This window comes from Schistocerca gregaria, chromosome 2 (genome assembly GCF_023897955.1).
Source record: "Schistocerca gregaria isolate iqSchGreg1 chromosome 2, iqSchGreg1.2, whole genome shotgun sequence".
NCBI lineage: Eukaryota > Metazoa > Arthropoda > Insecta > Orthoptera > Acrididae > Schistocerca > Schistocerca gregaria.
In genome coordinates this window covers 500,923,939-500,935,905 of record NC_064921.1, presented here as the reverse complement: position 1 = coordinate 500,935,905, position 11,967 = coordinate 500,923,939, and the positions used below count along the sequence as shown (strand labels likewise).

At 41.0% G+C, this 11,967-nt stretch overlaps 1 protein-coding gene across 1 annotated transcript in view; it reads left to right on the top strand.

Moving 5' to 3' along the window:
- Nucleotides 1-2,370: 2,370 nt before the first annotated feature.
- The window catches only part of LOC126328393 (protein takeout-like), a 77,293-nt gene continuing 67,696 nt past the window's right edge, over nucleotides 2,371-11,967 (top strand). The window contains exons 1-2 of the mRNA XM_049996031.1: nucleotides 2,371-2,883; nucleotides 7,616-7,708. Coding sequence (XP_049851988.1) covers nucleotides 2,547-2,883; nucleotides 7,616-7,708 — 430 coding nt within the window. The 5' untranslated portion in view covers nucleotides 2,371-2,546. The remainder of the gene's footprint in view (nucleotides 2,884-7,615; nucleotides 7,709-11,967) is intronic.

Sequence of the window (11,967 nt, the reverse complement as noted above, 5' to 3'; positions counted from 1 at the left end):
TGTGATCAGCTTTTCATTCCGTGTTCATGGTGTAAGTTAATGGTCTGTTGAGACGTTTCTTGAATGTCAACGATGTCCGTTTCGCGAAGTGTGGTATAATACATGCATCCAATAGAAAGTTGATCCCTGCAACCCCCGGACATTCATGTTCTATTGCCCTCCTCATGCACATGATGAACCATTAGCAGGTGTCATAACTGTTACCATAATACTTTCAAATGAGCCTTACTAAAGACTGAACATTTGACCTCGGGCGCAAGGGGTTTCTTATGTGTTGTAGAGATGGGTAATTTGTGAACGAACGGGTGGAAAGGAACGGTTCACCAAGGTGAACGAAAGGGCCGAGGAACGAATTTCAAGATACGATCGATTCGTAGTTCACTTCGGTCGCGGCGGTCTACTTATAGTTCGCAGGAACGAGGAACAATCGGTTCATAGTTCACTTCGGTCGCGGCGATCTACTTATAGTTCCTGGGAACGAGGAACGACCGGTTCATAGTTCACTAGTTCACTCCGGACGCGGCGGTCACTTGGGCAGTTCTCGTTCCAGCCTCGGTCGCGTGCTCGTCTCAGTCTCGGTCTCCCTCGGCCGCACCCGTCGTTCTTCGCATGACCACCTGTCCCAGTTCCACTGCCGAGTGCTCCTAGTTAGTCCAGTATCCAGTTGTTCGTTTCGTTCACTGCGCTCGCCCATTTTACATGTGTTCCAAACTGTTCTTCCACTTGGGTCTGGCTATTCAGCGTCCACGACCGGTAATCAAAACGCATTCTATACTTACGAAAATTACATAAAAATCAGGTTGTATGTAATAGGTACGTCTTTTCTGGTAACAAAAGGGCATATCAGCTCATTTCATTATATCGATGAACAGCAGAAGACATACTTATAACAAGACAATTTGTTTTTTGTTATTCATATATTTTTTGGTTTCATCGACTTGATTTAGCAACTAACTTTCAATAATTTGCCTAATTTCTAGTGTAAGAAAATTCATATAAAACGATTTTCGTGTATCTTTCATATACAAAACATTACATTTAGGAAGGCTCTAATTATTTTTAAGTTTGGTTGTTTCTAATTTGCATTACCTGCTAGTTTGGTTTCCTTGAGAAAAAAAAGTGGGTTGTGGGTCATTTTGGCTCAGTAGCAAAAGCGGTGCTTCTCCATTTGAAAAGACTGTGCATATATTGGCCAGACGACAAGAACTGTCCATGAACGATGTACAGAACATGAAAGATACACCCGTCTGCGGCAACAGTCAAAATCGGCAGTAGCAGAGCACTGTATTTCATTGGGACATTCAATGGAATACAATGGAACAAAAATTTTAGCTCCGGTTTCCGGATTTTGGGATTCCGTAATCAAGGAATCAGTGGAAATACGTCTTGCCGATAATCTTATAAATCGTGACAACGGCTTTCAACTGGATAAAAATTGGAAGCCTGTTATTAAAATTATACATTCACAGCGGAGGAGACAGCGTCATTCGATACTCAATGACTAGATGATCTTCTACTTTCACCACCGAGGGCAGCACGTACAACTCGGCTATGCCGCGCATGTCAACACGTGCGCGAGAATCGGCATAAATACCGCGACTGCACCTGGGCTCTTCAGTAGTTGTGTACTCACCTGATGATGGCCGGACGTCTCTGGGCCGAAATATCGTGGCAGAATGTCGTCGGGACCCATCTGCATACCCTGAAATTATTAGAAGAACAAATACGCCGGGAAAATTTCAGAAGTCACAAGACATAGATTGCCATAAAATCGTATTTACTTATTACTTCAAAAACATTTGTTCAGAAGGAGCTTTGAAACCAAAAACTTTATTACTGCGAACTTATTATTATTATTGCTGCATTGACTTTTACTAAGCGTGTGTCGTTGTGACGCATGTATGATGAGAAAACCACATTTTATTTTATGCTTCCATAAAGTCTACTTCGCCTACGAACTCAGAGACAACTTGAAGTGTATATAGGGTGTAAAGGATTATTGTCTACAACGTAGCATAGCTATGTAGTGGAAGTCGAAACCAAGAATTTTATAGAAGACACTTGTGGTCTCTTAAATTGGGAAACAGCCACCAACAGGTTTACAAGACTACATTTGCTATAGCCTATGCGCGTCGAGTGAGATTTTCATGTTCTCTTCTCCAGCTGTCTACACATCGTCATTGATTGTTTCGCCATCGTTGCTTGTATTAGCTTGTTAGTTCTTCACTGCCTAATTATTACATGTTTGTCTGTTTGTTGTATCTACTCGTAACGGGCAACACATCGTCCGTAATTGGCGAGCAGTCTGTACTCGGGGCCGGTTTTCCGTGCGTCACCCTATATTATTTCCCTGCGATCAGTCACACAACGCTACAGTTGGCTAAACGAGAGGTTCTGCAGAATCACAGAAATTACTTTTAAGTGTGTAAGAATTCTGTAATGAATAAAAACTCTGTAATCCAGGGGGGAGGCAAGTGCCCTCTCTTGGGGCCCTCCACTACACTACTAGTTTTCAGTTTTTCACAAGAACCATATACCAAGGACAAATGAACGGTGAACGAGTAAAAATGAACGGTTCCCAAAAAAGAACTATCAGCAGTGAACTAGTTCCCAAGGTTGAACGAGTTTGCCCATCTCTAGTGTGTTGTTCTCCGCGCGCCTGGCAGGTCGGCCACCCGCCTAGCGCTTGCTATTTAAGTGGCTGCGGCTGCGCGGCGCGCGACTCACTCTCGCTGCGGACTGCCCGAGACGCGGCCAGTGTTACCAGGAGCCACCGCCCACCAGCTGCCCGTCGCGGCACCATGAGGATCGCGCTGCTCGCCTGCCTGCTGGCGCCAGTTCTAGCCGCCTCCCGCAACAGGCCGGGGCCCGTCTCCAGTCTGCGTGAGTACAACGCTGCCGTCTCGTCTCGTTAGCGTGTGCGTATGACTGAACACAGGGTGTGACATGCAGGGACCTCGCTTAATGTTTCTCTACGTCCTAAGCAAGTAGTCTCGCATTTGCTTACCTAAAGTTTACGCTATTGTGCAGCGTGGAGCACTATGGGAAAATTGTGTTAAACGTATAATCGCGTAGTTCCTGGTCGTCAAATTGAAAGCAGTGGTGCGTGTAAGACTCGCTGCCACAATTTCCATAAATTTGGGTAACAGGTTCTAAGGCAGCGAGCTGCAGGTTAGTTTGTGGTGTTCAGGTTCTGTATGGGCACTGTGTGACCCGGTACATTGTCTAGGTCTCATTTTTCATTAACGTTCGGAGTCCACCAAACGAATGTGCCAGTGCAATGTGGAGCCCCTTATTGACACTTTTTGGGCGCTATTCGTGTAATGAGTGAGGGCAACACCTCTAAAGTCCCAATTCGTTGAAACTAGAGCCATACCCGCTGCCAACGGCCTTCACATTTTCACTGAGTTATGAAATGATTCAAGGCACCACTTTCACCGTTGTTTGGTTATCCATTCACTTCCCGTCCATTTGTATGAGAGCGTGTTGAAAATACAGGCCTCCGAATTTTTTATATGAAAACTCTTACAGGTTTATAAATAAAACAAACTATATTAACATTCTACAGTCTACATGTTTATTCTTCGCCGGCCGCTGTGGCTGCGCGGTTCTAGGTGCTCCAGTCCGGAACCGTGCTGCTGCTACGGTCACAGGTTCGAATTCTGCCTCGGGCATAGATGTGTGTGATGTCCTTAGATTAGTTAGGTTTAAGTAGTTCTAAGAACAGGGGACTGATGACCTCAGATGTTAAGTCCCATAGTGCTTAGAGCCGTATGAACCATTTTTTATTTGTTCTTCAAGTCTACATATTTATAACCATCTGCCTTTAATGTGCTCCGCATTGTAGCGTGTAACATGGCGGTGTATAGCATAACTCTGTCGGTGCGTGAGAAACAGCGTGCTGTAATCGACTTTCGTATTCGAAGAGGTCGTCCACAGATGGAGCAACCTATCCTTCAGCGTGACAATGCCAGACCACACACGAGCGCTGCAACAATCCGATGCCTTGGGTTCACCGTCATCGATCATCTTCCATACAGTCCCCACTCGGCCCCATCCGATTTGCAGTTCTTTCCAAAACTTAAGTAACATCTTCGAGGACTTCACTTTGATAATGATGGAGCGGTGCAAGCTGATGTGAGGTTTAGGCTCTGTCAACAACATCAGAAGATCTACAGTGACGGTATCAGCAAACTGGTCTCTCGTTGGGAGAAATGTATTCGTCTCCATGGTAACTATGTTAGGAAAAAAACATGTAGACGTGAGGAACAGAGATTAAGAATGTTAATAGCGTTTGTTTTATTTAACAAGCTTTAAGAGTTTTCACATAAAAAATCGTGGTATTAGATTCCAGCACGCCCGCGTACCATTTATCAATAATCTGAGTTGCAAGTAAGGTTATCAGATGATGCTGGAAAAGTCTACATTCTTCGATTTTGGTCGATAGTCTTCACTTCTGGTATCCATTCTCTAAAGTGCTCCCTCATCTGCAGTGTTTGACCCAAGTTATGATATCCCCTGTGAAATGATACGCTTGCAAAACCCAAGTCGGATGAAATGTTGTGTGGTGGCATTGTATGACCGTACTATGAGTTAGTTGTTTTTCTTCAATGGTCAAGGCACCACCCTGATGGCCGGAAGGTGCCACCCTCTGTTGACATCACCAGATTTGAATTCACTAACCCAGAAACAAAATTTTCATTGATACCACAGATTGCCCAGGTGCATTTCATATGTGTCACTGTTTGGTCACGAAGAGATGTTTTATCATTTAGTGGAAATCAATTCACCTTTATGGAACCAACCGCTTTCCACACCCAACTAAGCAGTTTTACGCTGATATGTGGTATTCCTTGACCGGAGAGTCTTTACCTCCTGTAAAGTAAATAGTGAAAGTATGAATCTTAAAATACGTAAATATCCTTTGTATATCTGTTGGACACACCAGGCGGACTGCTGTCTTTGACATTCGTGGTGTCTCTCTTCTAATTATGTTACTTCGTAAATCCATACGACACTGTTGAGGGATAATCAAGAACCTCTTTGCTGTATGTAGTTCCTTGACCTTTAGTTGTAAGATCAATCTGTTGAGTGGATACCCTGACGTCTTCTTCTACAGTACTGACTCGGTAGTTATGTTTAATGCACTGTCCACCACAAAAATTCTGACTATCTGTAGAGCACGAATATGAGTTACTGTTTACGGACATCCTCCAAGAAAACCGATAACGTAGACGACAATTTAGTTCAGTAAAGTACTATGATTCATAAGTACTGAACGTTTCGAGAGTCTTGCTACAAGTCTTCGATGACATTTTTCGCGAAGATCGTGGACAGATGGCATTTTAGTTACGACAGCTATGTCACGACCAAATTCGATGTTTACTGCTACAGAGATTTGAGGAAGTTTCTCTCCTCCAGGGTTTGCATTACTTTATTCAATAGTTTCAATTCGTTCTGTCTTCCACTAGTAGCCTTTTGCAGAAGGAACTAACTTTCACTTTACGCCAAAACCGATTAAGACTTTATAAATCAAGAACACACAAACTACTATGACGGCAGGTTACTCATGTATAGTTTTCATGGTGGTACGATTCATTTTTTGTCCCAATATTTTCCTTGTCGACGCTATATTAAGCTAAGAGTGCAAACTTCTCCATCTCCTAGTGCTGTCGTGCATTATCCTTTTCACATGCATTTAACTTAATATTACAGAAATGAAACCAGTCTGCTCGACTTGGCAAACGCCCAAACGTCTCGTCCTGTAATGCACTCATTATACTGGTTCCATCTGACACCTTTCGCTTTCCATTGGTGTTTTTTAAAGTGGTGGCGTCTTCGTTTCTTGGGACTCAACTTGCGCTTGTCCATCAACATTTCTTTCGTCTTGGAAAATAAATACACCAAACTATACTCTTTTGTTGTTGCCTTACACTACCTGACGAATGTTCAGTGATGTTGCCAGAAACAATATATCGTATTACAAGAACGAATCACAGGAAAAGTATGGAGCTTTCCTCCAGATACATACTGCCGGAACGCAACAAGAAGTAAGTATTGGAAACGAAGCGTTAATTTTCTTTCTGAGAAATCTGGGCTTTCCCCCCCCCCCCCCCCCACCCTTCCCCTTGCTCAACCATAACAACGAATTACAAAAGACTCGACACTTTTTCACCTACTTGACACGCATCGAAATATAATCGAGCACCCACTGCCGCGAATACATAGAACATATTAAGACTGTGACAGCGTATACTTAAACTTGTGGACACACGCCATTGTTCGTGAGTGGTAATATGCTACACTTGAAGAGGAAAACTGCCAGCCGAAATAATAGTCCAATCATGTATTTATCATATTGTTTTTACCATCTTTTATTCATGTCACTCTTTCTCCTTCGCGAGTTTTGTACTTTTCTACTTTTTAAGCATTCACTGACCTACTCTTAATTCTAGCAGTATTTCTGGTTTTTGGTTTTCGTCAGATGCAAAGTTTTGCTCTAGAATATTTACCCATCACTTTTACAAACTCAGTCCAGCGCTGCCTACATCGCTTTTCGTTTAGTTCACTTAGCCGTGATAAGACGCTTTCCTTTTCTCAGCCGCTAAAATCAGTTGCTTGCAATACATATTACATCATGAACAATCAACATCATTTAAACATCACACGGCTTTCACTAAATCTTCGCCGTTACGGCAAAATCTCGGCGATCTTGCTTAGAGGTAACGTAATACATTAAAGCACACAATAAACTGTTCTTTCAGTGACGGATTAATTTATCGTAGTTCGCTTATACATCTACAATTATAACTCATTTTTTTTAAAATATGCGCTTTTTTTGTCTGACCTAAAATATCACAATACACAATTTTATATCTACTGTCTCAAACAAAGTACCATGATGATTTCATAACAGGCCTTGATGAACTTTATAGCTTTACTTGCACATATGTTGAATACAAGGCATTCTACGTAAATTTCAAAAATTGTAACGTCTGTTCTTGTTTGACATATATCTCCCAACGCTTGGCCATTCTTCGGCCGATTGGTGCCATGTTAGGAGATATAAACTTGTATTTTTCAAAAAATCTCGTTAGCTGAGTCACCTGTACCTAAATTAGTGTCAGTTATGTTTTTGCAAATGGATTAGTTGTTTAACACCTTTCCCTCACCATTTGCCCCCAATACCTGTGTACCATAGTAAGCAGTTGCCTCATGTTATAACGTACAGCCAAGACGTCCTTTGCAAGTTTCTTTATCCACAAGAACATTTAGACACCGGAAGCCCAACGAGTAAACAGCTTTCGCTGCCTGGACAGAGTCCAGTGGAGACCTGAGGTTGGGGCAGATCATTAACAGCATTGTTTATGAAGATGACCTTCTCCCTGGTAGAAACGCTCAGATTGCCACGGTAAGAGAAACAACTAATTTCCTCGTTTCTTGTTTCCAACATACCAGTCAGACACCTGCCCAATGCAACACGTCACCGTGAACATTCTTCCTTCAGTGTTCCAGCATCTTCCATCCATAATAAAGCAGAATTAGCTGTCACACCAGTATGCTTACTTAATGTACAGGTCGAACCTGTACTGACCAAAACCCATTTCTGTTTCAGCCGACTGGATTGAAGTATGTGGCAGAAACGACCCAGACCTTAACTTGTGCATCAAGGATAAACTAGTCAAGAACATACGCAAAGCAAAAGACGGTAAGTACTCATTAGAGGTTTTCACGTAATTGATAGACTCTATATTACTCTACATAACACTAAGAAATCCGCTAACACACTGAAATGTCATTTCTTTTTGGTTTCCTAGGATTCTAAATAACTTGATTACACATCGCAATACTTATTGAAAATTGTGTCTTTCGCGTTACTTGCGCATTTTAGAAACTATGAAATAATGTGAAAATCTACTTTCACTTTTACAAAATAAGTTCTGCTTTTTAGAAGAAACTTTCCAGACTTACTTGATTTCTGGAACGCTTCTTCTAAAAAGTAGAATATATTTGACTTAAAAGTGAGCTGATACTTATCTAGATACGGAATTCGTTAGCTAAGTTTCAACAACTGCTACGATATGAATTTGCTGTTTCGTGTACTTACTTGAGAGTTTACTGCCGATAATCACTTCAATTGCCCAAATACAATTTCGGCTACTCTTCCCATTTTAATGGTGCCATTGCCCTTGACGGCCGTTACATTACCGACATCGTGGAGGGAAAAATATTTTCTCACACGTTCCCTTTATGAGACTTAGGTTTCCACAAATATCTCTAGCTATAGAATATGGTAATGACAGGTGAGTTCCACTGTGTCCGTTTGTAAATGCAGTATCTCTGGAAAGGGCTGGATCAAATACACTAAATGATTTCGAGAGCTTTAGCTCACACGGCTACCAGGGACAAGGACACGCTGCGAGAAAAAAACTGTAAATCGATATGAGTAGGAGAATCCATAAGTTACGTTAGATCTTAGACAAAATATGATTTTTAAGCCTTGTGCATAGTCAATGGCAAAGCGCAGAAAAATGCTTATAATTAACATTGCATCAATTTGTGGAGTGATTTTACGGAAATTTTGTAGGGAAAACATGGCGGCATTTGGTTAAAGTGAGATGAAAAATATTGGAAATTCAGATCATAATAACCAGAGTAGGTTTAAAGTTGATTTCTACTGAATCAATGTCCAAACACTTAACAGTAGCTGTAACAGTTCCAGTGAGAAAAAAATATGAAACGCAGAATCCTCTGTCGAGGAAGATAAAACTAATTGCTGTATCTTTTCAGTTTAGTTTGATTAAACGCCCATACTTCAGGAGGCATCGCTGCATATATTGGTGAGTATCTCAGAAAGCCGCTGTAACTTTGGTATAAACATTAGAAATCAAGCCAACAACTTTTTCACCGTGTGTCATATCCCTACGAATTCATCTGTTCTGTACAGTATGAAACATGAGTCTCAAATACGCCATCAAACAACTCACTACAGTATTGAACTCCAGTTTTCTTATAAGATTAACGACAGCTTTACTGTTGTCTAGAACACAAAATAAAAGGAATGAAATTGGCACAAATTGCGGTTGATGTAGGTTGGTTTGCTTATCGTAAGGTGCATGAATTTATTTTTCCTAGCCAGCCTTTTTTTGCCGAGTCTGTATAAAAACTAAGGATTGCTCGCTTTTTAGGATGTTGTTGTTGTTGTTGTTGCTGTGTTCTTCAGTCCAAAGACTGGTCTGATGCTCCTCTCCATGCTACACCATCCTGTGCAAACCTCTTCATCTCCCAGTAACTACTGCAACCTACATCCTTCTGAATCTGCTTGCTGTATTCATCTCTTGCTTTCCCTCTACTATCCCCCCCCCCCCCCAAACTTCTTTACAGTACTAAATTTGTGATTCTTTGAAGTCTCAGAATTTTTCCCACCAACCGACCCCTTTTTCTAGTCAGATTGTGACACAAATTTCTTGTATCTCCAATTCTGTTCAGTACTTCCTCATTAGTTACGTGGACCTACCCATCTAATCTTCAGCATTCTTTTGTAGCACCACATTTCAAAAGCTTCTATTCTCTTCTTGTCGAAATTGTTTTTCGTCCATGTTTCACTTCCATACATGGCTACCCTCCAGTCACTTTCAGAAAAGACTATGTAACTCTTAAATCTATACTCGATGTTAACAAATTTCTCTTCTTCGGAAATGTTTTTCTTGGCATTGCCAGTCTACATTTTATATACTCTCTACTATTTGGCCATCATCAGTTATTTTGCTGTCCAAATAGCAAACTCATCTCAGTTCCTAATCTAATTCCCTTAGCATTACGCGATGTAATTCGACTACATTCCATTATCGTCGTTTTGCTTTTGTTGATGCCTATCTTATATCCTCCTTTCGAGACACTGTCCATTCCAATCAACTGTTCTTCGAAGTCCATTGCTTTTTCTGACAGAATTACAATGCTATCAGCAAACATCAGACTTTTCGTTTCTTCTCCATGGACTTCAGTTCCTAATCCAAATTTTTCTTTTGTTTCCTTTACTGCTTGATCAATATACAGATTGCATAAAATCACTCTCCTCTCAACTACTACTTCCCTTTCGTGCCCTTCGATTCTTATAACTACCATCTGGTTCTGTACAAATTGTAAACGGCCTTTCTCTCTCTGTGCTTTACCCCTGCCGCCTTTAGAATTTAAAACAGAGTATTCCAGTCAACATTGTCAAAAGCTTTCTCTATGTCTACAAATGCTAGAAACGTAGGTTTGCCTTTCCTCAACCTATCTTCTATGAGAAGTCGTGGGGTTAGTATTGCCTCGCGTGTTCCTACATTTCACCGGAATCCAAACTGACCTTCCCCCGGAACGGCTTTTGCAAGTTTTTCCATTCTTCTGTAAATAAACAGTGTTCGTATTTTGTAAGTTTGACTTTTTAAGCAGATAGTTCGGCAATTTTCACACCTGTCAGCTCCTGATTTCTTTGGAATTGGAATTATGGTATTCTTACTGAATCCTGAGGGTATTTCTTTTAACTGCTTCATAAACCTTCCTAACCAGATAGAAAAGTTTTGCCAATAATGACTCTCCTAAGGCTATCATTAGTTCTAACGGAATGTTGCATACGTCCGGAGCCTTGTTTCGACGTAGGTCTTTCAGTGCTCTGTCAAGTTCTTCACGCACTGTCATATCTCCCATCTCATCTTCACTTACGTCATTTTACGTTTCCACACTACTGCCTTCAAGAACATCTCCCTTGTAATATGAACCCTCTGTATATTACTTCCACCTTTTAGCTTTCCATTCTTTGCTTAGGACTGGTTTTCCATCTGAGCCGTCGATATTTATACAGGTGGTTCTCTTTTCTCAAAAGGTCTCTTTAATTTTCGTGTAGGCAGCATCTGTCTTTCGCTAGTAATATATGCTTATAAATCCTTACGTTCGTCTTTAGCCATTCCTGCTTAGCCATTTTACAGTTCCTGTCAATCTAATTTTATAGACGTCTGTATTCCCTTTTGCCTGCTTCATTTACTGTGGTTTTATATTTTCCCCTGCCGTCAATTAAATTAAATATCTCTTGTGTTCTACCAGCCCTCGCCTTTTTTGTCTACTTGTTCCTCTGCTGCTTTCACTCTCAAAGGTACCCATTCTTCTTCTACCGTACCCTTCTCTTTTGTTCTTGTCACTCGTCCCCTAATCCACTCCCCGAAACTCTCTACAATCTCCTGTTCTTTCAGGTTATCCAGATCCCAGTTCCTTAAATTCCTCCTTTTTTGCAGTTTCTTCAGTTTTAATCTACAGTTCATAACCAATAAATTCTGATCAGATTCCACATGTGCCTTGGAAATGTCTTACAATTTAAAATCTAGTTCCTAAATCTCTGTCTTACCATTATCAAATCAATGTAAAATTTTCCAGTAAATTCACGTGTCTTCCACGTATACACCCTTCTTTCATGATTCTTAAACCAAGTGTTAGCTATAATTAAATTATGCTCTGTGCAGAATTCTATCATGCGGCATCCTCTTTAATTCCTTTCTCCCTGTCCATATCCACCAACTATTTTCTCTTATTTTCGTTTTATTACTATCGAATTCTGGTCCCCATGACTATGAAATTTTCCTCTCTCTCAACTATCTGAATAATTTCTGTTATCTCATGATACATTTCTCCGGTCTCTTAATAATCTGCGGAGCTATTGGACATATAAATCTGTACTACTGTGGTCGCTGTGCGCTTCGTGTCTATCTTGACGACAATAATGTGTCCAATATGCTCGCCACAGTAGCTTATCCTGTTCCTATTTGTTATCTACTTTTGCATTATTCCTATTTGATTTTGTATTTATGACCCTGTATTCACTTGACCAGAAGTCCTGTTCCTCCTGCCACTGAACTTCACCACCTCCCACTGTATCTAGCTTAAGCCTATCCATTTCCCTTTTTAAATTTTCCAACCTGACTGCCCGGTTAAGGG